Source organism: Portunus trituberculatus, chromosome 29, assembly GCF_017591435.1.
Source record: "Portunus trituberculatus isolate SZX2019 chromosome 29, ASM1759143v1, whole genome shotgun sequence".
NCBI classification, from domain to species: Eukaryota; Metazoa; Arthropoda; class Malacostraca; order Decapoda; family Portunidae; genus Portunus; species Portunus trituberculatus.
The window spans coordinates 10,392,543-10,420,509 of record NC_059283.1 but is presented as its reverse complement, the minus strand read 5'-3'; the positions used below and the strand labels follow the sequence as shown (position 1 = coordinate 10,420,509).

At 39.6% G+C, this 27,967-nt stretch overlaps 2 protein-coding genes and 1 pseudogene across 7 annotated transcripts; 2 read left to right on the top strand and 1 right to left on the bottom strand.

Annotated features, from left to right (window-relative positions):
* The first annotated feature begins 51 nt into the window (after nt 1–51).
* LOC123510585 (alpha-methylacyl-CoA racemase-like) lies at nt 52–6,156 on the top strand. 6 transcript variants are annotated; one of them, XM_045265863.1, is made up of 9 exons: nt 1,177–1,358; nt 2,411–2,519; nt 2,682–2,817; nt 3,409–3,552; nt 3,668–3,799; nt 4,010–4,121; nt 4,551–4,761; nt 5,121–5,440; nt 6,091–6,156. In XM_045265863.1, exons 2-8 carry the CDS (start codon nt 2,412–2,414, stop codon nt 5,424–5,426), a joined length of 1,149 nt encoding a protein of 382 aa, XP_045121798.1. In that variant the 5' UTR covers nt 1,177–1,358; nt 2,411; the 3' UTR covers nt 5,427–5,440; nt 6,091–6,156. The 6 variants fall into 6 exon arrangements, with proteins under 6 accessions (XP_045121801.1, XP_045121797.1, XP_045121798.1 ...); XM_045265866.1 differs by lacking the exons at nt 1,177–1,358; nt 6,091–6,156 and adding an exon at nt 52–250 and having other exon boundaries at nt 5,121–5,787; XM_045265862.1 differs by lacking the exon at nt 6,091–6,156 and having other exon boundaries at nt 1,169–1,290; nt 5,121–5,787.
* A 2,596-nt stretch (nt 6,157–8,752) lies between these two features.
* On the top strand, nt 8,753–18,527 carry LOC123510586 (annotated as a pseudogene).
* A 494-nt stretch (nt 18,528–19,021) lies between these two features.
* Nucleotides 19,022–26,054, bottom strand: LOC123510588 (dual specificity protein phosphatase 18-like). The gene is made up of 6 exons (XM_045265869.1): nt 25,909–26,054; nt 25,536–25,777; nt 24,671–24,839; nt 23,323–23,422; nt 20,693–20,865; nt 19,022–20,224 (listed from the first exon to the last, which is right to left on the bottom strand). Exons 3-6 carry the CDS (start codon nt 24,800–24,802, stop codon nt 20,066–20,068), a joined length of 564 nt encoding a protein of 187 aa, XP_045121804.1. The 5' UTR covers nt 24,803–24,839; nt 25,536–25,777; nt 25,909–26,054; the 3' UTR covers nt 19,022–20,065.
* Nucleotides 26,055–27,967: the final 1,913 nt, after the last annotated feature.

Genomic DNA, 27,967 nt, shown 5'->3' with positions numbered 1-27,967 from the left:
ATTTGTAACTCATGCGTATCTACCATCTGTATTAATATGGAATCGTTAAAGTGGAACCGGTTCCAAGAATTGGAACCGGTTCCCAACGTGGTGGAACCGTTGGCCCTGTTCCGGAACCTGTTCCTGCCCAGCTCTACCATCCTGCCGCGGCGCTGGCCCTGGTTGGGAAAGGGGGGACACAACCCTGTAGCGCCGGCGGGGTATTATGGTCTCACTGGGAATGCTGGACTGGCCGCTACCTTTTCCATAAGTGAGTGATGGGATCATTGAGTTATTTGCAATCCAGGTGGCCCTAAACACCTCGAGATATGGTAACTTTCTCTCCGCTGCCCAGATATTTAAAAACCTTGATACCTCTCACTTCATGTCTCCTCTTCGAATGTTACTGATTTACTTCTCTCTCTCTCTCTCTCTCTCTCTCTCTCTCTCTCTCTCTCTCTCTCTCTCTCTCTGAAGTGCAGTGAACCAAACCCACACTTGTTATCCTTGCTAAACACTTTCTTAAAATACTCCAAGAAACACTGAGTGCTTACCCAAAATTCTGTGATATCGCCTGAATGGACAGTACCTCATTTATTTCAATGTATGTCATGTAAAGTGTCAAATCAACATTTCATTGATCTACCACATCAGTATATATATATATATATATATATATATATATATATATATATATATATATATATATATATATATATATATATATATATATATATATATATTTTTTTTTTTTTTTTTTTTTTTTCCTTCGACACCAACGTCGTCAGTGTATATATACATCAACACACACACTAAATTTTAAAATGTAACCTAAAAAAATGACGAGACTTGCCTGTGGGGCAGTCATCAGTCTCTTTCACATGTATGATTATTTCATCTAGTGAATAAAAGTTATCTGAATCTCTCTCTCTCTCTCTCTCTCTCTCTCTCTCTCTCTCTCTCTCTCTCTCAAGTCCTTATGAGTTTACAATCATTACGAAAATCTCAGATGGTCGCCGCACTCTCCACTGACACACACTTCAGTAATCAGTAAGACTCTTGTAATCACTAAGAGATATAAGAAACAAAACTACAATATAAAAGTATCACTGAAAGATCACATGTCTTTCCTGTTATTTCTATCTTTTTTTTGAAGGAAGAAAACTGCACATTTTCAAAGGGGAACTCGTGCTTTTGGCTCGGGTTGCAGTTACAGCCTCGCCGCGACCTAAATCTTATCACCGTGTCCTTTGCTCCGTGTTATCTCTCTTCATAGTTGCTGCTGCCATCATCTTTACACGTCTCTGCAAGGTGTTAGTTATTTGATGCCCCTGGCCACACCACAGTAGTCTGGAGGAGTGTGTGTGTAGTGTAAATAGGTGTGTGGAAGGTTTATCTGGCAAGTATTTACTGTTTTGTACCGTGCTAAGCCACCCAAACCTACCAGTACATGACCGTGAACCTTTGGGAGACACTGTGATGTGGGGTGCACGTCTGGCTAACATTTCTCAGAGGAGACAAGTGAGCTAGACTCATGATGCATTCAGGGCGAGGCATTAGTCTTACTGAGCCGGTCCGTTACCTTAATTTTTTGGTAAGCTTCATCCTGATTCCTTCATCATAGTTTTCTAATCCCTCGTTTATTTTGATGTGCTTTAATGTAATGTGCGAGGTGTCTCTCAACAAGTCTTTTTTTTTTTTCTTTAATTTTACTAAGGCAGAAATTATTTTCCAGCAATCATCTACTTGGGTATTATTAGTCTATTTCAAGTTTGGTCCATATATATAGTTCAAAGTAGTGCAATGTGCAGTAATTCGCCTTTCTTTTGGAATGTTTCTTGCTTCTTTAGGACAGCATAGAGAAAAATCTTAATGAGCTTTCTTCATAGATTGACAAACAAAACAGGTAGCTATATGAGCTATATAACTTCCATCTTTATAGAGCAGTTTCTCAACCTTTTTGTCATTAAGAATCCCATGAGTTGTAAGACTAGTCATGTACCCGAACCACCAGTAATCTGACATTGAACAGATTGTTAATTTAGTGACTGACACAAACTCAACATGCAATGGTGGACTGCAAAGGATATTATAAGATCAGCCATTGAAGTACCCCTGGAATGTTAATGAAGTGACTGGCACTAACTCAATATGCAATGATACTGCAAAGGGTATTATTAGATCAGCCATCTAAGTACTCCTGGAAATCTTCTTGTGAACTTGTGGTGGTTTGAAAACCCCAGGTTGAGAACCCGTTATAGAGAAATGAAGTGAATGCACATAAATGGCAAATAGAGACAAAGATTCATGTACTAACAAGACTTGTGAACATATGACAGTGTTGTAACTTGATTGTTGGTAGAGGAATTGAGATGCATATCTGCACCAAAGCATCACACAGAGGAGCTATCAATATCCTGACAACTTCCAGAATGGCTCTGCGAGGAGTGCGGGTGGTGGAGCTGGCTGGCCTGGCTCCGGCTCCATTCTGTGGCATGATTATGGCTGACTTTGGAGCAAACGTCATCAGGATTGATAAGGTGAGACTACAGTTGAATGAATGGTAAACTACAAAACTGTATGTAATTATAGAGTCGCTAACTACCACAGATAATGCACATTGAAGTGTTGGTTGGTTCTGATAATGTGAGGAGTGTGTGGTGGGTTCTAGAATGTACAAGTGTTATGAGCATTGTCCACAGACCAGAGGACCCGACCAGGACCGGCTGGGACGAGGCAAGCGGTCGGTGGCGCTGGACCTGAAGAAGCCAGAGGCTGTGAGTGTGGCTCGCAAGCTGTGTAGCAGTGCTGATGTTCTCATCGAGCCTTTCCGAAGGGGTAATGATGGACACACACACTCTTGAGGCCCTGTCATGTGAGTGGGTGTCTCTTAAGACACAGTGTGTGTTTCAGAGAACACTGTAGGGTGATGTACATCATTCTGGCACCAGACAGATTCTGTGTGATGCTCAAACTTAATTTCTTTTTCTGATGTGTTCTCTGAAGTCTGCTGTGTCTTTGGAAATACTTTATAGAACACAGTGTTGGGCGAGGGTACAGCAGGTGAAGTGTGTTGGTGTAGTGTACCACTGTCATTGAAAACATGCTGCCTTGATCAGTATGATCTGATATGCATTTAAATGGACATTTATATTGCAAGAAACTTAATTCATATTCTTAAGTGAGCCTGAGCCTGAAGTAAGTACTGAAAACACATCCTTTACTTGTTTTGAGAAACAAGTGAATGTTGGAAACATAATATCAGATTATTTAGTCATTAATGGTATGAAAATTGATTTTCTTAACTTTTGCCAAAGTTATAATGGAGTTTTGTTACAAACAAAGTTAAGTTAGATTTCATCCCACGTATGAAGTAGTGGAGACCATTGAAGATGTATCACAGGACAGCACCACTTGTTGACTTTGCAGGGGTCATGGAGAAGCTTGGACTGGGGCCAGACACCCTCCTCCAAGACAACCCAGGGCTCATCTATGCCAGGCTGACTGGATTTGGCCAGTCAGGGCCATGTGCAGACATGGCTGGCCATGACATAAACTATGTTGCCTTATCAGGTACACACACATACACTCAAGTTATATGTTAGTGTATTTTCATGAAGATGTCTTGGTGATAAGAGTTGTTTCTGGTGGGTGGGGTGGTTGCTTAGCATGACCTGCCTGTCCTCAGGTTTACTGTCCATGTTGGGTCGCAAAGGTGCACCGCCAACACCACCCATCAACCTCCTGGCAGACTTTGCTGGTGGGGGGCTCTTGTGCGCGCTGGGCATCAGCCTGGCACTTCTAGAACGCTCCAAGTCAGGTAGGGCAGGAACTGTTCTTGTGATTGTGACTGTGCTATTTCTCTAAGCTGGCCACACAGTGCATTGCCACTCATTCCCTAACCACAGGGCAGTGATGCATTTACTGTACTGTGCCAGCAGACATCACCTTTCATCACACATAACACAGGAAGCCACACTAGTGCATGACTTCAACACAAACATGCCCTGATATCATGTGTGTGTTGCAGGAAAGGGACAAGTGATCGACGCCAACATGGTGGAGGGCGCTGCATATGTTGGTTCATGGATATACTCCTCTCAGGGAATGTTCTTGTGGGGCAAACCTCGAGGAGAAAACTGGTGAGTGGTGAGAGAAAAGTGGGAAGACACGAGTAGGTTAAGCTGCAGGTTGTTGTTAATAGTAGTGTGCCTTGATAACGAAGGAGTTAAAGCCTCACTTGTGACATGAGAGTCTAGATGGCTCCTTCACTTACTGTGAATGAGGATGACCAGCTTTTGATGCTTTACTGTGACGTTAATCAAACTTTGTGGTATTGTAAGCACCACATGACAGTCCTGTACTGTTGAATTAATCAGTCTATCAGCTATGATATGGAAATAGACAAGTGTATAATGTTACCTTGATTATTGAGTGTTTTACGCCTCAACTGTACAGTACTACACTCTTTCTGTGTTGTTGATGGCACAGACCACATGCATGCCAGTGATGATGCTGCTGCTAACATGTCCCTCCCTTTCCCTATACACACACACACACACACACACTAGGCTGGACTCTGGCTCACACTTCTACGACACATACGAGACCAGTGATGGCAGACACATGGCCGTGGGGGCCATTGAACCTCAGTTTTACCAGGAACTGATCTCCCTGCTGGGCCTTGATGCAGAAGAGGTGGGACAGTTTGATGAGCCTGATGAGATGAAGAAAATAATTGCTGCAAGATTCAAGGAGAAAACGCAAGCAGAATGGACCAAAGTAAGCTGTTCTGATAATGTTCTCTATTTACTCAAAGCCAAAATTGTATGAAGATTGTAACCCAATGTGCACCAATGCCTTTATAATTCCCTTAAGGAGATAGCCATGAGAGAAGAGTGCCCATTTGGCTGTATCAGTTGTACTTCCTCCTCTTGTCCTGTCCACCACTTTCATTCTCCTCCCTCTTCTGTCTTATGTACACACTACAAAGAACACCACAAGTACATGCCATTACTCCTCTTAGTAAAGGAAATCCATCATGAAGTACAGTCGTATAAAGCAAATTAAGACGACAATCACTAGTAATAACAAGTGAGTATACTCAAACCAGCAAGCTACAGCCATGACCACATTGACAGGTGTTTGAAGGGAAGGACGCCTGTGTGACTCCTGTACTGAGCATGGAGGAAGCACCCCACCACCCTCACAACATCGCCAGAAACTCCTTCATTCCATCCATGTACTCCCCGGACCACTACGAACCCCGCCCTGCCCCGATCCTCTCCCGCACCCCTGCTACCCTGGCGCCTGGACTGAGGCCACCACAGATAGGGGAGCACACCACTGACATTCTCACTGAGGCCGGCTACTCCAAGGAAGCTATTGACGAACTATTAGCACAAAAGATTGCTGTTGTCCATGCCAGAGGCAAGGCAAAGTTATAGTGTGTGTGTGTGTGGCTGTGTGTCATTGAAGTGAATTTGGACCTACCATTATTTTTCTGTACATATGTTAATGGCTAATTCAGTTATACCTGTGTGAATGGAGAATGTAATGGAATATATGAACCTACTTGTGGATTCTGTAGTTTTATAGAAAGATGGAAATATTTTCAATAATAACTTTAAAAAGGAACTGTGATGGATCTTCAAAATATCTGAAGAGAACTAATTATAAGTATATTCAATATGATTTAACTTTCATAAACAGAGAATAAGTAAATTTTAAAGTTTATTATAGTTACAGTGTAATGTATTCGTGTAATGGTATATATTTTTATGTGTAAATAAATATAAATTGAGTGTTTGAAGATGTTTGGTTTGATGTGAAGGTTATGAAGTGAGCAGAGAGATACTAACAGTTTTAATTTTGCTAATGTAATTGTAATGTTTTGGGTTTGACGTGAGCATTGGTTTTGAATTATTAGTAGAGGAAAAGAATAGGTGTGGACCAACACTGCCATGTGTCTGTGTGAAGGTTTGTTTTGAAGGAGGAGAGAGAAGAAAGCTTTGTTGTTCATCACTGAGGTGTGTTAGTGGCAGTCAGGGGAACAGAGAACAATTACTATTGCAATGGTGCTCAGGTAACTAAGTAATTAGATGCCTTTAGTGTGTGTGTGTGTGTGTGTGTGTGTGTGTGTGTGTGTGTGTGTGTGTGTGTGTGTGTGTGTGTGTGTGTGTGTGTGTGACAGGAATAGATAGGTGATATTTCTCTCTCTCTCTCTCTCTCTCTCTCTCTCTCTCTCTCTCTCTCTCTCTCTCTCTCATATAACACAGTTTCCCATTGTATTTATATGATACAGAATAAACTCTACAACAATTACCTGTCTGACCTGCCCTAACACTGACACAAGCTTGTTTAACAGTGTAATATCTAATCTGATGCTTCTTCATTGACATTCTCTCAAAGGAATGACCATGAACTCTCTCTCTCTCTCTCTCTCTCTCTCTCTCTGGATATGATATTGAAAGATAAAAAAAAATTAGATTAATTTAATTAACAAAACAAGAGTTGATGTTATATTGCAGTACATTTACACACACACACACACACACACACACACACACACCTTTATAGCAAATCTGAAAACAATCTTGAGGCGTGCTAGTAAAAAAGTGTTTTGTTTCTACAATGCTTAATCAATGATTTCTTTTGAAAACCGAAAACAACTGAGTCGATTGTATTATGGCTTGAAACTTGTTACACTCTGCTAATCTAAAGGCGGGTTCACACGTTTCAATATGCGGCTGGAATTGTCAGCCGCTATCGGTAGAGTTTTCGGCTGAAATGCGGTGGAAAAACCAGCCGCAAAACAAGACCAACATGTTGGTTTTGTCGCTGTGTGAACGTGTTCCTTCAAGCAGGGCTCTGTCGATACTTTCAGCGGCTATTATAGTATTTCCAGCCGCATATTGACACGTGTGAACCTGCTCGTCGCCTTATCAAATGTCAAAACAATGCCAATTCTCCATTAATGAAGGAAAAAAATGCACCATAACACTGAAGTATCTTTTTTTTTTTTTTTATACACGCAAATTAAATTTACGTTTAGAGAATATAATGGAAAATATCACACTTCAACTGAAGACAGAAAGAGCTACATGTGCTATATACCTATATTTCTCGCAGTACTGAGCAGGGCGCCAGCCGCTAGACAATGAGCCCCGAGGCTTTGGTGGGCGGGCGGCGCCTCACTCTTCCCCTGCCAGTGAAAAACCTCCTAAAACAAGGAGTGTATAAATTTACACCAAAATGTTAGCACTTCCCACTGGATCAACCTTGACGAAACAATATGGGCTAAAGTCATGATTTTTCCTGTAATTTATTATTTCATTTTATCATCATAACTATTATTTTTTCTCGGTATGTATCAATGTCGTAATGATTATTTCCATGCCCTTGCTGGCCTTAACACTCGGAAGACTTACGGACCTGCAATGGGACACTCCTATTGATCTTCGAAGCTGTGCCTCCATGCTTGCATCTTGCTTTGTCAAACTCTTACGTCTCTTTCTATCAACAATTCAACATCTACCTTTCCTTCTTACTAGAAGTTTGCCTACATTCAGCCTGTTTCAAAGAAAGGTGACTGCTCTGATCCGGCAAAATACGGTGCTATTGCTTTAATTTCTTGCTTCTGAAAAGTTTTTAATCTAATCTCAAAAAAAGGAAAATTTTTAAACAAATATCACTTCACAAGACTATTTCTGATCGTCAGTAAGAGTTTTTGTCAAGGATGCTCAACCGGTAATCTGGGTCTCTCTGTTGAGTCTTGGTTATCCTCTTTTACGAGTAGCTACTGATGAAACGTTCGTTGTTGCCTTACATACCAAAACCTTTTCATAGTCTGGCATAAAATTTAGATTTCCAAACTCCCCTCCCACGGCATCTATCCTTCTATCTGTAATTTAATTTCAAGTTACCTTTCTGACTTGTATTGCTGCTGTGGTCGCTGCCATGGGTGTTCACAGGAAAGAAAAAAAAAAAAAAAAAACGCGAGGACATGGGCGTCAATTTTAAACATTTCCTCCCTTGCCCCCCCACCCCCCTGCGGACCCCCATGGTTAGTGTTCTTTTTTCCAAGAATATTAACAATAGTGTTCCTCAGGGTTCTTTCTGCCCTATCAACCACTCTCGACGTTATTCATCAATGATCTAAACCAAACATCTTGTCCTTCCACTTTTTTTTTCTTTTTACTATACACTATTGATACCACCATGCACTTTTTACATCTTTTCATACACGTTTAAACTTCAGAAATTAAGCCGCTCAAGTGGAGCAGCCACAGGAAGTTTGAATTCTGATTTCTTTAATTAAGCAAAGAAAATCAAATGTTATTCAAGCCTTGACCAATACAAAGATATGTAGGGTACGTGGTATTTCAACGTACACAAATTAACACCTTTAGTGTTGTGACGCGTTTTCATATTCATTCTGCTTACTATTTAGCGATTTTATACAGCTTCAGAAACTTCTATGGTGATTAAAGTAGTGAAGACTGTGGCCAACAACCTTCTGACTTCCATAGACCTTTTCTAATGTCAGTAAAATGTCTAATCGCACCCCAAAACTGGTAAAAATGCGTCCCAATATTGAAGGGATTAACAGAGTACTCTCCAATGCGACTCACTGAGGCAAGTGAGAGGATCTTTACGTTAACGGCGAGAGCAGCCTTGGTTTAAATTGTGAGGATCGAGGTGAAGCTGACTTAGGTAAGTGTAAACGTCATCCAATCGAGGCAAGGCGTGTGAACGAGGAGGCCGGAGCGGAGATGGAAAGCAGGTGGAGAATATATCATAGTTCAGCGTCCAGAGTAGACAACGGCAGGTTTTGCGGGACAGCGGGTGGTGGTGGCTCATTCAGCTGTGTGCGGCAACACTTGACGGAGGTCCCCAAAGAAACACTCCAGTACAGGTAATGCTGATTGTGTTGTGTTGTGTTGTGTATTGGTAATGGTGGTTGTGTTGTGTTGTGTATAGGTAATGGTGACTATTGTGTATATAGGTAATGCTGATTGTGTTGTGTTGTGTTGTGTGTAGGTAATGGTGATAGTGTTGTGTTGTGTAGTGAATGTTGGTTGTAGGTAATGGTGATTGTGTTGTGTGTATGTAATGGTGATTGTGTTGTATGTATGTATGTAATGGTGATTGTGTTGCGTAGTGTGTAGGTAATGTTCGTTGTAGATATATGGTGATTGTGTTGTGTGTAGTTATTCTGAATTGGTTCCTGCTGGCTGGCGTAGTGAATCTTTGGTGCAAGAATAGTCAATAGACGCGGCAGTCGTAGATAGTTTAATTCATTTGATCATTGACGAAAGGAAGGAATCAGTGTTTGCCTCACAACAAACTGGACATGTATAGTGCACAGTGCTTGTCATATTCGTCTCTGGTTTGGAGATTCTCACGCCTCGTCCGCGCGGAATGTTAGACCATCGGTGTTGTCTCTGTAACGCATATGAGCGCTAAGAAAATTTGCTTGAAATGTAGATTTGTGTAATTTATTTAGGGTACACTTTAACCTGTGAAAACACTGCCAAGCACTACAAACAATGGTGCACTTCTATCTAGACGTGAGTGACGTGCACCCTGGTGCAGCAATGTCCGGACCACAGTGATGACTGGTGATGGATTATATATCAAAGTGCCTTTCTTATTCATTATTAAATATGAAATATAAAATATAAACACACTTATTGATTACATAGTCTCTCTTCAAATATAAGCCCAAGTGTTGTGTGCAAGCCTACGTTACGCGGTGAAGAATGCAGTAACAGCAAAACTCGTTCAATGTAGATCATGACGCACAACGTCGCTCGCGCAACATACCCCCGCACGTGCATCTGATAACTTTTCCTTTCCTTGAAGAGAAAGTGAAGGCTATTTTCTGCACTGTAACTCTGTGTTCTGTGCTCTTGTTCTCGTCAACCACGTAACCCTTTCCCTCATGTCCGGAAGCCTTGCGTTGTTTAGCTACACGAGCAACACAACCCTGTGACGGGTTTGTTGTGTAACGTTCATTTTTGTCTAGCGGAATGATACTGAACCTTCACCAAAGTAAAGAAGAATGATGGAGTCACGGATCATGGGTGCATCACATATCAAATATCAATAATTCTTTGGGAAAATATCAGAGTACAATATTTCTCTCTTGACAATAAAATTAAGCTTATAGGTAACACAACAGTTATAATAAAGACCATGTAAGTATGTATATATGCATGTATGTAGATCACTGCTCAGTACATCTTTACATGACACGCAGATCACGCGAATAATGTAATTAAAGCTTTGAACTTGGCCATCATCACTGTGTGGCGACCTCAATCTTGAACGCTTTTTTCGCGTGTTAAGGATATCTATCTATCTATATATCTATATCTATCTATCTATCTATCTATCTATCTATCTATATATATATATATATATATATATATATATATATATATATATATATATATATATATCTTATATATATATATATATATATATATATATATATATATATATATATATATATATATATATATATATATATATATATATATATATATATATATATATATAGTGGATAAGGTGGTGAGCGTGGGATCGGGCAGACTTCCACCCGTAGGTTCGAATCCCACCACGTATAGCCTTAAAACACTGCCATTTGTCGAGTGGTTTAAAGTTACCTACATATCACCATGATACCCAGGTTCTAGGTGGTTACACCTAGAACCTAGAAAAAAGCTTGGGTGGTGATATGGGCCCTAATATGGGTACCACTATAAATAAAATTGCCTGCGCCACTAATGGGCGGAAGCTGAACAGCGCTTCCGATACACTCTTCAAGTGTGTCTACAGGCGCTATAGGCCTTACCGTAAAAAAAAAAAAAAAAAAAATATATATATATATATATATATATATATATATATATATATATATATATATATATATATATATATATATATATATATATATATATATATATATATATATATATATATATATATATATATATACCCATATTAGGGCCCATATCACCACCCAAGCTTTTTCTAGGTTCTAGGTGTAACCACCCAGAACCTGGGTATCATGGTGATATGTAGGTAACTTTAAACCACTCGACAAATGGCAGTGTTTTAAGGCTATACGTGGTGGGATTCGAACCTACGGGTGGAAGTCTGCCCGATCCCACGCTCACCACCTTATCCACTATATATATATATATATATATATATATATATATATATATATATATATATATATATATATATATATATATATATATATATATATATATATATATATATATATATATATATATATATATATATATATATATATATATATATATATATATATATAGTAATATATAAGATAAGCAGATAAATACCCAACATATCAATAATAAATAAAAAAAAATTATACCAAACAAGTGGAAAAATCTAATTTACTTGTCTTTAAGGAAATATAAAACAATTAATAAACAAATGAAAATGTAGTGAAGTTCATGATAATGATAATGATAACAACAACAACAACAACAACAACAACAACAAAAACAAAAACAATAACAATAATAATAATAGCAATAATAGTAATAATAATAACAATAATAATAATGATAATAATAATAATAATAATAATAATAATAATAATAATAATAATAATAATAATAATGATAATAATAATAATAATAACAACAACAACAACAAAAATTATAATACTAATAATAACTGTTACTACTACTACTACTACTACTACTACTACTACTACTACTACTACTACTACTACTACTACTACTACTACTACTACCATTGATAAATAAGATGTGTATAGATATATAACTGTTGTCTAAAACATGAAAAAAAAAAAGATCGGTAAACAATATTGCAAATTTCTAGCAAGTGTTCCAGTAGGATCATTGGAGGATTCCCACAGCAAAGCATCATGACTCAGCAAAAACAGAACATACGTAAGTACTTGCATACATACACACACGATAGGTAACATATTGCGTGCACGTGTACATCTGGCGCGTTCATTGCCGTGTCAAGCCACCTGCCAGCCAGCTACTGTGGTTCGCTTCGCCTTGCCTCGCCACGCACCCTGAGCCTAAACACAACCACAGCCAGTACAGTGCGATATAATTACTTCATCCACGCCAACCACTAATCATCCTACTTGTTTTTCTACTTTCATTTATTCTTTTTGTATTTTATAATATTTTGGACATTTTGTAAAGATATTTTCTCTCCACGTAGCTTTTTTTTTGTTCGTTTACTTTCACTACAATAGATTTCGCACTGTCTCTCACTGTCAACCCGAGTCTTGCTGATTTGTCTAAGTATCAAAGCACTGCATGGTGTTGGTTCAGTGATCTCAATCGGTCGACATATTCTTGATCTACCTCGCTGTTCTTGCATTAATGTAGAAACGTCTCTCTATGTAATGAAGTAATTAATCTCGGTGCAAAATGATCTTGTGATGCCGAACGTTGTCAAGAAGTCAGTCAATAACCACTGTTACTATTTACTATTTACTGCTGTTACTATTTACTATTGCCATGAGGATTACTTACCATCACTATTACCACCATCTCTATCAAAATTATCATTATTATCATTTTCCGATGTTATTTCTAGTTATCATTACTGCTACTGCTATTACAGTCTTTCTATTTGCTTACTGTTATTAGGATGACCATTATTTCATATTGTCGCTAATAAAATCATCATTATTTATTGCTATTACTGTCACACCTATCATCATCAACACGGGTATTACTTGCGGACGAGGGAGTGGGAATCTGCAGTCAAAGGAAAGCATGTCATTACAGTTAACAATCGTGCGGGAGTTTTGAAGCATGTGTTGGGGTGAAGATCCTCCTGGGAAACTTCCGCGAGTAGGAGGAGGAAATCACAGCCCACTTACAATAATAACTGCAGCATCAACCATTGCAATGATAACAATGGTACACGACAACAAACAAGCGAAAGCAAGTACACACACACACACACACACACACACAGAGAGAGAGAGAGAGAGAGAGAGAGAGAGAGAGAGAGAGAGAGAGAGAGAGGATAAGAATGATTACAGTTCCTTTCACTTTCTTCATCTGTCTCTGTTGTAGCCACACCTGTTCACTTTCCCTGTCCGCCGTAATGGTTGTGTTCATCCTTTGTTAGGCGTGACGAAGGAGAGGCACCGTCATCAAGCCCATCATCCTTCCCCCGGGGTCTAATATCACTGTTCTGGATGCTTTGCTGCTTCTGTCACTATCCTCTTCCATGCTCGCTACTGTTCCTGACCCGTCCATTGAAAGTGACGAGTGTATATATCAGTTGTTTTTCTTCTTATCGTTTTCTTGCCGATTAAATGTGATTTCTTTATTTATACAAAATTAGTTGTAAATATATATGAAAATGTTCATATACACTTACAACTATATATATATATATATATATATATATATATATATATATATATATATATATATATATATATATATATATATATATATATATATATATATATATATATATATATATATATATATATATATATATATATATATATATATATATATATATATATATATATATATATATATATATATATATATATATATATATATATATATATATATATATATATATATATATATATATATATATATATATATATATATATATATATATATATATATATATATATATATATATATATATATATATATATATATATATATATATATATATATATATATATATATATATATATATATATATATATATATATATATATATATATATATATATATATATATATATATATATATATATATATATATATATATATATATATATATATATTTATTTATTTATTTATTCTCTCCAGCAGACGATGTGGAGGATCGTGGCGGCGGCGGTGGTGGCGGTGATGGCTTCTGTTGCCCACGCACAGGTGTTCTACTCCGGCAGGTGTCCCAAGACGCCTATCATCAAGGATTTCGATTTCGAGAAGGTGACCTGCACATTTCATATGAGTCGCGTTCCTTCACTTTTTGTTATAATGAAGCAAAAACAACTTAAGAGAACATTACCGGCTCTGAAATCTTCTCTCCTGGCAGTACCATGGGCGGTGGTTCGAGCAGGAGCGGTACTTCGTGGCCTACGAGATACTGGGCGCTGCTGGTCAGGCACCTACATCAAGAACGCGTCTGGCAAGGTGTCTGTCCGCCTCGACTTCCGCGACGTGTTGTGAGTTGAGCGAGTGACTGACTGATCGAGTGAATAATTGATTGAATGAGTGACTGATTGACCCGCATCCTGTACACGTCTTCCAGTAACTCTCCATGACGCAGACTGATGGAGTGACTGACTGACTGTCCGATATCTTCCTGATAGACTGATTGACTGAGAGCTTGGATGAATGACTGATTGGCTGACTGACTGACTAATTTACCCAACCTTCTCTTGAAATTGTACAATGACGAAAGTAGAAAAAAAAAAAACCGACACCATTACATACAACACTATGGTGGAAGTATAGCGCTAGTTTTGCACCTGGTTAGCTCCTCTCCACCTGACCATTCATAGGCGCCTCATGAATTACGCGGCACTGTTTAGGAGACACTGGCGCTGGTGGTGGCTCCTGACACGTACGTTCATATATATCAAACATCATGTGCTGCCCCGCATCTCCCTCCTATACACACCTTCCCATAACACTGCCTGAACAAGTGTGGATACAGGATTTATTGTGTGTGTGTGTGTTTCACTGTTTGATCTGCTGCAGTCTCTGACGAGACAGCCAGACGTTACCCTACGGAACGAGCTCAGAGCTCATTATTTCTGATATTCGGATAGGCCTGAGACCAGGCACACACCACACACCGGGACAACAAGGTCACAACTCCTCGATTTACATCCCGTACCTACTCACTGCTAAGTGAACAGGGGCTACACGTGAAAGGAGACACACCCAAATATCTCCACCCGGCCGGGAAATCGAACCCCGGTCCTCTGGCTTGTGAAGCCAGTGCTCTAACCACTGAACTACCGTGTGTGTGTGTGTGTGTGTGATGTTTTGTTTGGATCAATTTATTGCACACAACGGCGGCAGGCCAATACAAAATACAGAAGACAAACCGAACAAAACAACAGGAAACTATACAAACAATAACATAAGTGAACGTAAACCAGCACAGAATAGGGAACACAACAAGACAATGGACTTCTGAGCGCTGGCTTCACAAGTCAGAGGACCGGGGTTCGATTCCCCGGCCGGGTGGAGATATTTGGGTGTGTCTCCTTTCACGTGTAGCCCCTGTTCACCTAGCAGTGAGTAGGTACGGGATGTAAATCAAGGAGTTGTGACCTTGTTGTCCCGGTGTGTGGTGTGTGTCTGGTCTCAGGCCTATCCGAAGATCGGAAATAATGAGCTCTGAGCTCGTTCCGTAGAGTAACGTCTGGCTGTCTCGTCAGAGACTGCAGCAGATCAAACAATGAAACACACACACAATTTATAAGCTGAAAGAGCATCATATTTACAGAGTACAAATAAAGAGGCATTTATGTTTACGTGTGACTCGTGCCTCACAGGGCACGCCAGTAGGGAGGGCGTTGTCTGCGTCTCGCAGGACACACACACTCATAGGACAGAGAGGCTGTCAGCACCCACCGAAGTGTGGGTATCGCACCAGAATGAGATCCAAATTATTGTCTTGTAGAAGAAATGTATGTGAGAGAGAGAGAGAGAGAGAGAGAGAGAGATACAAATGATATAAATAATAGTAATGAATTTTGCAAGACAACCAACTACTAATAACACAACAACTACTACTACTACTACTTCTACTACTACCATTACCATTTCTACAACTAGTTAGTTCTATTACGGATAACAATTACTACTACTACCTAATCAAACGCAAGCCAAACTACCTTTTTGTACAGGTTCAGTAAACCCAAACAACTGACAGTCGACATCATAAGGAAGAAACCCTACGAGGAACCCAACCGCCTCACCTACACCATCCCTGGAGTGCCCAAGTTCGAGGACAATTATGAGGTTCTGGCAACGGACTACGACAACTGGACTCTTGAGTATGCGTGTGTTGACAAGCCTCCCTTCGGCCACACCCGTGAGTCAGGTCTTCGTTTTTTTGGGGGGAGGAAAAGAGGAGGAGGAGGAGGAGGAGGATAAGTAAAAATGTGAAGATACAAGATGAGTGTTGGTGAATATGAGGAAATTATGAGGAAAAAGGAGGATAAGTAAAAATGTAAAGGTAGATGAGAAGTTTTCGTAAATGTAGAGATAGTGAGGAAGGAGGAAGATAAGTAAAAATGTGAAAGTACAAGAGAAAATAATGATGATGAAATATGAGGAAGAAGAGTAAATAATGAAATTGCTGATGAAAGGATGGATACGTAAGAACTTGAATAAAGGAAGGAGAAATGGTGCGAAATGGTGTACAAAATATAGTTAGGGCTTGAAAAATAGATTGATAAACGAAAGTAGGAGAAATCTGAGGTTGAAAGAGATAATAGAGGATAACAACTTCAAAATACGTAGTGAAAGTATGGACAGAGAGAGAGAGAGAGAGAGAGAGAGAGAGAGAGAGAGAGAGGGGGCGGAAGCTTGTATTCTGACATAAAGGACACATTTTCTTTCTCACCTGTGCAGCAGAGCAAACAAACAATATCACTCTGAACACCTGTCAATCGGTCACGACCCTCACAATCTACACTTCCTATACAGGTCCAGGTGTTCTATTCTGCATCACCTCATCACTCACACTACGAGAGAGAGAGAGAGAGAGAGAGAGAGAGAGAGAGAGAGAGAGAGAGAGAGAGAGAGAGAGAGAATGAAGGAAAGGAAGATAGAAAGACTGGGAGAGGGAAAGAATGAAGGAAAGGAAGAGAAAGACAGGGAGAGAAAAAAGATTAAACACACACACACATATAGAGATAACCCCCACTCACACACACATAGAGATACACCCCCTTCCACTCACACACACACACACATAGAGATACACCCCGTCCCACTCACACACACACACACACACACACACACACACATAGAGATACACCCCCTCACACACACACACACACACACACATAGAGATACACCTCCCCCCACCCACACTCACACACACACACACACACACACACACACACCGCGTAGTGTAGTGGTTAGCACGCTTGACTCACAATCGAGAGGACCGGGTTCGAGTCCTGGTAAGCGGCGAGGCAAATGGGCAAGCCTCTTAATGTGTGGCCCCTGTTCACCTAGCAGTAAATAGGTACGGGATGTAACTCGAGGGGTTGTGGCCTCGCTTTCCCAGTGTGTGGAGTGTGTTGTGGTCTCAGTCCTACCCGAAGATTGGTCTATGGGCTCTGAGCTCGCTCCGTAATGGGGAAGAATGGCCAGGTGACCAGCAGACGACCAAGGTGAATTACACACAGATACACCTCCTCCCACTCACACACACACACAACAGAATGCATTGGATAATGGGATTGTTACAGCACATAGTGTGCATAACTTTAAAGAAAAACTAGATAAATGGAGATATGGAGACAAGACACTATGAGGCCCGCTCAAACCCTGTACAATACAACTAGGTAAATACACACACACACATGCTAGTAGATCTTTCTTTTTTTTAGGCCTCCTTTGCAGGTGCCCCTCTTACATAAAATAAATAGATAAAAATAAAGTAAAACCACTTTTTAACACCTTTCTCTTCTTTTTCTTCCTCATTTACCATTCTTTTATCCATTAGAGTAGAGTTGAACATGCAATGACTTTCTTATCCAATCATCTTTTTAATTATAATAAACTTTGACTCTCTCCACACAGGAATCGCCTGGATCCTCACTCGCCTTCCTAATCCCTCGGCCTCCGTCATTAACACAGCCAAGCAAACCCTCACCAATCTCGGCATCGACCCTAAACTCCTGAAGAAGCAAGACACCTCCTGCTTCGTCCATGTCTAGACTTAGTTATTCACTGTGCCAAGTTTTCATTCATTCATCCCTGCCTTCACTTGGTCTGATTTTTTTCTCTTTTCTCTTTTCTTTCTCTTGTTTTGGAGTTGGAGAAAGATGGGTATGTTTGAATTGTTTTTCTTTTCTTGTCTTTCCTTTTCTCTCCTTTTCCGAATGGGAGGAAAGGAGTAATGACATGTTGGTTTCAATCACACGTTTTTGGTGGGTTTCAATCACATGTTTTGGTTCTAGTATCATGTTGTTAATTTTCACCATTTTAAGATTTTGATTGTTTTGTTTTAGTTTTACATTTTCTCACTGGTTTAATTGAATGTTAAGGAAGTATCAAAGCCCATATGTTTCCAGTAAAGATGACTGATTTCTGTAAATTTCAACATAACCTTCAATAGCTGAGATTACTTCCGAGGCATTGAGAGGCACCAAAACAATTGTTGCAGTGACCTTACTGAAAACCTGAATGTGACAGAGTGGCACCAGGTGTTTGTTGCTGATGTGCAGTACAATGATGATGCTGTTATTTAATAAAGTTTGACTGTCTTTACTATACTGCTTGTTCCTTAGTTGAAGGATCCTTACTGGCAGACATGGTATTGGTGATAAAAATAATTCTTCCTTTAATACTGTTAGTAAAAACAGTGGTAGGTGGTAGGTACAATTGCAACAGTAGCAGTACTGGTGGTGGTAGAAGTGGTATGGGAAAAAAAAAGAGCAAGCAAACATTAGCATCATGTGGAGAGCAGCACATTGGCATGTTTAAAGTAACTCGGTAACCTTCCAGAGTGTGTTTTGGAACGCACGGTTTGTGTTTATGCTGAACAAAGAAGGTGTGAACAACATGGCAAATAAAGACAAAACTGATGAAAATGATAAAAAACTGAGCATTTCTGGTGAAATACTGATGGTTTTCAGTTTTCCCAATAAGAATCATGGTTCAAAGTTTGCAACTCACAACATCCACCTATTTATCGCAAACCTGGAGACACTACTGTAATTGAATCAGAAAAGGTGGGATGGTAAAGAAGTCAGCGAGCGTTACTAGGAGCATTTTGTTTTTATTTCCATACAATAATTAGCAATTTGTAAATCAAACACAGCATGCTTATAACATTTCATTCACAGGTACACACATACCTTAGTGTTATCTTCTCTTACATTCCATAATTCTATATAAATAAAGGAATAACTTAACTGTTGCCCATTTATCTCACGAACAACACAATATCTTCACAATCACTGTTAATACTATCACTAAATCTTTATTGAAGTACAAAGCATAAAATATTACCTTCAAAATATATTTTCAGCTTGGTTTTTGTGGTCTCAGTCATTCTCACCCATAGTTCTGATGAAAGTCACATTGATGATATTATGATGACTTAAACATCCTTTTGTTCCAAGAAAAAGTTACTGATTATCACTAATTAGGAACCAAAAGTATCAGTGATACCAATAAATTGGAAACACAGGAAGAATAATAATCAGACAACAGATAACCTGATCTCGTTATCATGACAACACCCATCTATGTAAATTATCACTCCAGATTTTTCATTTTTCTTTTTGTTAGACTTTCCTTCATTTTCAGGGAGATGTGTAAAATGACAGAAGCAGCAAGAACAGGATAAAAGGCAGCTAGTCTCAGCGCTGGATGGCAGTGACTAGCAGCTACAGAGTCATGAGAGGTAAGAGAATGCCGGACAGTGAAAATGTAAAGTCTGGAAGTAAATGGTATAATTGTAACAGACAAGGAAATCAGGAAGATGACCAGACAGTTTTGAGGTGATAATGGTGATGATGGTGCAGGTGAATTGTCAGATGTAATCCTAACTTCCCTATTTCCTTTTATTTCAAGATCCTTTCCTTTTTGTACTTATGACTTGTCTTCTTTCTATATCTTTCTCTTGCTCTCTCTCTCTTCCTTGTTTGCAAATAGTTCATCCTAAATAGAAAACATAGTAAGGGGTAGAGAGAGATGATGGCTACTTGAGATGATCATGGAGACAGAAAGTTAGGAAGGGTGACATGGTACAAAACCTGTTGTAAGTCACCTACTTACACAATACAAAGTTGCTTCCTACCTTCAACACAAGGACACAAAGGTGGTAAAAGTGCCACCACACAAAGCCTGCTGCAGTTCCTCCACATACACAGTTGGTAGTAGTTCCTTTCCTTCACTGTAGGGACTCTCCTCCATGGTGACAGAGGCTGTGCCCAAAACCTCCTCCTCATACTGAATCAGCTACCAAAAGAACAAGGATATGAATCACTTAGCTAAAAATTATGCTCTTAAATTAAAAACCTTTTCATGAAAATACTTATATATAATTATATATACCTAAATGCCACCACCCAGTAGAGGAAATCAATTTTATACCCCTCTGAAGATCATTCTATAAATCTTCCACCCTTTCATCATGGATGTGGATGGTTAAGTGAAGAAGAAACAACCTTTGCCAGTGGTTTGGATGCACTATGGATACACACTGGCCCACCTCCAAATGTCCCTTAACTAATTTCTGTGCTGTACATAGTTTTCACATTCACCTCATTTTGTGGCCCACACTGTGCCTACATCCTTCTTTTGGTTGTTGCTTTCCTTGTTTGTTATGGTGAGAAAATGATGTCTTGGGAATATTATAATTATGACATTCCCATGACTTGGTACAGTGCAAAGCTACCGAACCCACACTTTATGAATATGACTCACCTGAGCAAAGAAGCCTGGGTTGGGTCTGATGAATGGCCTGGCTGCCTTGATGGTGAAGTAAGCTTCTCTCAGTGTCAGGTGGGCCTCAGGCAGTGCCACCAACACTGCCAGTGCCAGTGCTGCAGACCTGCTCTTCCCTGCTCGACACACTACAGCCATGCCCTCACCACGCACTGTTGGTACACACACACACTATTTATGAGAAGTAGTTATCTAAACGAGATAAGATGCTTTCACCATTAATATTTGTAAGTTTAAGAAAAAAAAAAAAACATGAAAAATGTTAATTTATTCATGTCATTGTATTTCTTTTATTATTTCTATTATTTTACCTTGAACTGCTTTGGATTAATATGTTCCTCATATTCCTTATATTGTTTTACAACAACAATCTTCTTCTGCAGCTGCTCCCATGTTCATATGGGGTCGCTGTTCCTCACTAGTCTTCTCCACAAGGCTCTGTCCCCAAACTCCTCTCCACTCAATCCTCTCTCCCTCAGGTCCTCTCCAATACGATCCTTCCATCTTTTCTTTGGCCTGCCACGTCGTCTTCTTCCCTCCACTTCCATATCCAATATCCTTCTGCCGACATATCCTTCTTCTCGCCTTTTGATATGACCGAACCATCGCATTCTCCTTTCTTGTACTTTCTTTGTCACCTCCGTTACTTTGGCTGTTCCTCTTATAAAATTGTTTCTCACTTTATCCCTCCTTGTCACCCCAAGCATCCACCTTAACATTCTCATCTCAGCAACCTCCAACTTATTCTCCTGTGCTTTCTTTATTGGCCACGTCTCCGCACCATATAACATGGCAGGTCTAACCACCGATTTGAACACTTTTCCCTTTACTCTTGCACTAATTTTTCGGTCACAGAGCACTCCAGTTGTTCTTTTCCAATTCTTCCAGCCCGATTGGATACGGTGAATGATCTCTCCATCCAGGTTGCCGTCCGCTGATATATGAGAGCCCAAGTATCTGAACTCCTTCACACCCTTTAACTTCATATCTTGCATCCATACTTCACTCTCCTGTCGACCATTAAAATTCAGATACTCCGTCTTCTCCTGCTAATTCTCAAACCTCTCTCCTCCAATGCTCGTCGCCATCTCTCCAACTTTCTCTCCACACCATCTCTACTTTCATCCACCAAGACGATGTCATCCGCGAACAACATAGTCCACGGTGCCTCCTCCTTTATATTTTGAATACTGTCATCCATGAGTAGGTTGAACAGATATGGGCTCAGAGAAGATCCCTGGTGCAGGCCCACTCTCACACAGAACTCCTCTGTTGCTCCCACACTGCTCCTTACCCTCGTCCTTGAGCCTTCGTACATGTCCTGGATCACTCTCACATACTTCTCTGATGCTCCTTTTCTTCTCATACTAGCCCAAACTTCCTGGCGTGGTACTCTATCATAAGCTTTTTCCAAATCAATGAAAATAAGGTGTAACTCTCTTTGTTTCTCCCCATACTTCTCCAGCAGTTGTCTTAGCGCAAAGATTGCATCGGTAGTACTTCTCCCGGCATAAAACCAAATTGTTCTTCTCCCACCTGTGTTTCTCCCTTACTCTTCTCTCAATTATCCTTTCGTACAGCTTCATTGTATGCGACATTAATTTAATTCCTCTGTAATTTTTACAGTCCTGTATGTCTCCTTTCTCTTTGTATATTGGGACAATATCGCTGCATCTCCATGCATTTGGGATTTTCTCCTTCTCATAGATCTTATTTACCAACCAACACAGCCACTCAAGCCCTTCCTCTTCTAAACTCTTCCACACCTCTACAGGTATGTTATCCGGCCCTGTTGCCTTCCCATCGTTCATCCTCCTCAAGGCTTGTTTGACTTCCTCCCTTGAAATTGCTGTTGTTCTCCTGTCATTTGGTTCCCCATCCTCCATCACTCCTCTTGGGTTTTCCTCATTCAAAAGTGTCTTGAAATATTCTTTCCATCGCTCTTTTATTTCATTGTCATCAATTAGAACTCTACCTTCCTTATTTTTAACCTGCTTGATATGCGTAAAATCCTTTGTTGACTTCTCTCTCTGTCTTGCTAGTGCAAATATCCTCTTCTCTGCTTCCCTGGTTTCTAATTTATCGTACATGCCTTCCCTTGCTCTAGCTTTCGCTTGTGCTACTGACCTCTTAGCTTCTTTATTTGCTTCTCTATAGGCTCTTTCTGTTTTACAACAACAATATTAGTCTTTAATAACTTATTGGATTGTCTTCACTTTTAGCTCATCACTAGTGAAATCTCTCATCATAAAATTTCAATAATAAAACAAGACAACAACATGCAGAGGTTCAACATTTACAGCCTTATGGGGATCAACCATGACAGGAGCTTCTGAATTTAGAAATTTATTTGTGTATTGAAAGGGATACATCTAAAAATAGTTTAAGGTGAGTAAGGTGCTGGAAGTCATTACAAAAAAAGTTGCTATACCACAGAATACTAAATGAAATTGATCAGTATGATGAAGCCACAAAGCTGTCTGTACATATATCAATATATTTATCTTTACATCATATCAGTGGAGCTTTCATTTATACCAGGAATTTCCAATTTCATTTGAGGAGCTGGAAATAAATAATAATGAAAGCATTGGTTATGAAATCTGCACCTTGGCACTCCCTGAAGGCCTGAGACACAGTGCGCAGGTGTGGCCCAAGTTGTTGTGAAGGATTGTCTTGCACCAACACATGCACCACAGTCACCCCTTCCTGGGAGAAAGGATGGCAGCAGGTTTATACAAAGGTGCTATTCTCTTTAGGATAAATATTTGTAAGACATGACATGACAGGGATGAAGGTAAGAGAGTATATAAGGGAATATACAAGAATGGGTTTTGGCTCAAAGATAGAATAAATAAATTAATAAATACATTCAACACAATTGGAAATGTACAACAAAATATTCAACACTTTCTCTTCATTCTTCTGGTGATGAAGAGAAGTTACTTTTTATTCTCATCTGAGTCACTCATATGCACTGATGACACTTTGGTGGTGTTCTGTAGCCACATCACATCAAAGCTATATGGTTCTTCACCTGTACTGTGGCTGTGAACCAGTGTGCATACTAATACTGCAGTGTTGTGGTATTTTGCTGTGCCACCACCACACAAAATGGCAAGTATATCCATGCTACTAAGCAAAGATGACAGTCAGCTAGTTGTGTCTATCAACCAAGGTCCTCTACCACCTCTAGACAGACCAGCTCTCCACTGGTCATATCTGATGAGATTCTCTCTCTAGTGACTTTTACAAGTAAAGCAAAACTACCTTCTGCTTCTTAAAGGGCGTCTACACTATCAAGCACAGTTCAGTGGGCATTGCCCACAACTAAGCTAAGTTCACATGCAAAACTGTAGTGTTGTCCACATAGTGTGGATCTGTCCCAGTCAAATCCAGCAAAAACCAGAATGAGTGGTCATCCAGACATGGGCAGTGTTTGGCAATGTCACACAATGACCAACACAAACACTTTACTTGGGTTGTAACAGCACTAGTAATAAGCCAGACCATGAGGAAACTGCCCTGCCATACACTTGCCATGGCCACCTTCCCTCACTCACACAGTAATCATGGTAATGTACCTCTTTGTATCTCAGTTGTCAGTATAAACTTATAATTGCTATTATTTTCTCAAATGGTTCCTCCTATGATCGGTTGTATTTCAAAATAGAAGCATGAAGACAAGACTAACTCTGTTATAGGTGAATTTTTTTCAACTCAATCTTCACCCTTGCCCAGATTTCTTAATACATAAAATAAGAAATGTAAGTTGACAAAAAGACTCAAAACTAGATCTGTTACAAATGTAATTAGGAGAAACTAAATATTTCAGGAAAATGTTTGAACACAATATGGAAATATGGCTTTCCCAATAAAATAATTAACAATTACAATGAACAATAAAAAGAAAGGTAGCCAAGAAAATAAAAAAGAATAATAACAGTTTACACTTACATGCAGTGGTGGCAGATGAACCTCTGGTGTGGCCCAGACCAATGTAGTAATACTGTGCTGGGAGAGCAAGGGAGACGAGATGGCCCGGGCCGGCCCCACCCACAGGCCCTGCCACACCTTGGTCAGCCCCATCACCCTTTCATGGCTGTCTCAGGAACACACCATCTTCCTGTGTGTAATAATTCTGGTAACTTCAATAGGCCCTTACAAGGAGGGTCTATTTCACTACACTGCCTGCTACCACTACCTGTAACACTACAAGGCTCCAAATCCCCTAAGGAAACAAAAAAACAAGGCTCATGTACTTCTTGACATTTACCAACCTTTTACTGTATTTTCTTTTGCTTCAAGTTTTGAGAAGTTGAGTAAATTTGCAGTTTCAACCAATATACCCTATCTTATATCTCCTTTCCCAATGTTTAACAAGCTTGGGGATCTCCTGGGAAACCTAACCTAACCTTATTATTAATTTCGTATCGGGTAAAATGGAGTTAGAAGTGCTCATACAAGTGTGATCTGGACCTTGGGAATGTGTATAGTTACATGTGGTGTATTGGTTGAAACTGCAGTAATTCTAGAAGTTGATATGTATTGCATGATGTTCTGCAACCTAATTTGATTTGTAATAAGTATTCACCTCGGGAGAAGACACTAAGATATCTACATGTTCTCCCAAGACTGATTTTACGTCTGAGGAAGGGAGCATCAAACTATTGAAACATTGAAGATGATGGGCAGAGGACAGGCAAACACAAACAAACTTCTCTGATAGCTGAGGATAGATCAGGGCCCAAAGCAATGCACAACCTAACCATCACCAACCCGCCCACCGCTGTCATCTCACCACTCATTCCACCTTCCTCACCTTTGTTGGCGTTTATCCAAGTGACGTGTATGAGTGAGATGGTGTCCGTGCACTCTGGAAATGACGAGAAGGACTGTCACTATGTAATAATCTCGTTTTATTGTGTTGTTTGGGGCCACGATCGTAGCCCCAACAGGACGTGAGCCATGGGACCAGCCTTTACAACGGCTCCCGAGGTAAGAGTGCAGACTGCAGAGTCGCTAGAGGAGGAAGAGGATGACCACAATATAAGGAAACTCGCCCTGTAATGATAGAAATAGTATATACATTAGGGTTACTATATATCAACTATAAAAATTCTGGGCATCTTTACTAACACCTGATATAATACTGGAAAACATGTACACCAATAAAAAAAACTCAATTTATTTACCATTGCTGCAGTAACAAGGTCACAAGGCCACAAACAAGCAGACCGTAATCCAAATTGACGCCTATATCAACGCAGGCTAGAGAGAAAAGACTGGCGCGCAACCTGAGACGAGTCATGCGACGAAGGGAAGGTGGAAACATCGACTCCGTATTATAGGACTGAACACCACCACCGGCCTGACAGTGACAGCTGCCCGCCGCCGGAGTGTCACCCATGGCACTCGCTATGTTTAGGCCTCCTCAAGGTAAAAGTTATTTCTAGCGAAACAAAGCGGAGTGATGATGGCATTTTCTTTGGACACGCACACACACATAACGATGATAATAATAATGCTGCTGCTGGTGCCGTACGTACTAATACTACATTCCCTAATAGGACACTTCCATTTGCCATTTCTTCCTACCATCACTATACTTACGACATTTCACATTGAAAACAACAGGAAATGCCCGAGAAACATTGAAAATTGAAGGAAATGTTGACGAGCTGGCAGAGGGAGGAACTAGGGTTGGTGGGACGGAGCATTGGTCCGGGTCTTGGTGGACGCCGGGTGATCTGAATAGGGATATACATAACCATCGTCTTATTTAACACAGTACTGGGCTGTTTATCTATTTTGAAGGTTGATTCTGGCTTGGTTTCACTGTCTGGACCTGGAAACCTTAGGGAATGTAGGCAAAACACTGGTGAACTCACCTGGAGGGAAGGCAGGACTGAGGTGCCCCTGTGGTCCAATATTTACGTACGAAATTCATTTTAAAAATCGCCACAAGAAAAAAGGTGCCCAGACTGGAATGCACTACATTTTTAGATGCAACAAATAATATAACTAGTAAACAAAATATAAAAACGTAAGCGAGTCGTTTGTTTACATAGCAACGGCCAAAGAGCGGTCAATATTTGAACGTAACGGCGCCACAACACTCCATAATGTCGAGATGGAAAGGACAGCCAAACTACATTATATTATATTTTCTGAATAAGGAAAATTTTCGCTTTTCAGCCAAATAAAGAAAACACAGATTCCTCTTTGTATAAAGATTTTTTATTTTCTATTTTGATACCGTTGAAATTTTCATAATTGAAAATACGAATAGTTGAACTAAATCTTATGGAATATCATTACCTGGGTCATGTTTTTTATAGTTTTTAAGTATTATATCAAGCGCCAAAACAATCCTAGGCGTGCCAATTAAAAAAAAAGTTAAAATTATACAATGCCGAAAGTGTTATTTCAAAGAAAACAAAGAAATTAAGCTAGACACGATTGTATTACGGATTATAACTTGATTTATATTCCTATCAATAAACAAAATACAAAAACAATGCAAATTCTGAGAACAAACGAGAAAAAAAAAAAATCGTGATGTACACCCGAAGTAGTTTTCTTGCACTTTTTCTCACCACCTCCATCTCCTCCCTTTCTCCCACATTCCTCTCAACCCCTCTACCTCCATCTCCTCCATCTAGTCCAACACAGCGAACCCTTTAAACACCTGCAAACACCAGCAAAACATTCGATAAACGCCCTAAATGTGTGTGTGTGTGTGTGTGTGTGTTGTGTTGACAGTGTTGGAGTGGGTGTCAGTGTCTTTGATAACATAAAGGCCCAGTTACAGCTTGATAAAAAAAAAGATGTAAATGGCTAAGTGTATATTTTGATCGTCGAGGCGGCTCATACTTACGACATAAAACACATATAGTATATTTGCCAAACACACGGGAAACACTTCAAAAACAACGAAATACTTCTAGAAAAGCTAAGAAAAAAATAATAAAAATTATACAAACGCGGAATAGGGGAGTTAGGGAAAGATGGGAAAAATATCTAAACCAGCGGACGAGTGGGGTAACTTGGGATGAAATGGAGGGCGTGAAACTAACCGCCACTTTGTCTCAATTATTGTTTTCTCGCGTCAAAACGACACAACAGCGGATATAGGTGAATACGGTAAAATGTTTTATTTCATTTATTTATTTATTTATTTTTATTTCTATAAGGACAGAATGGATCAGATGTTCACTGGTGGTAATGAAATAACGGTGTGAAAAGTGTTTA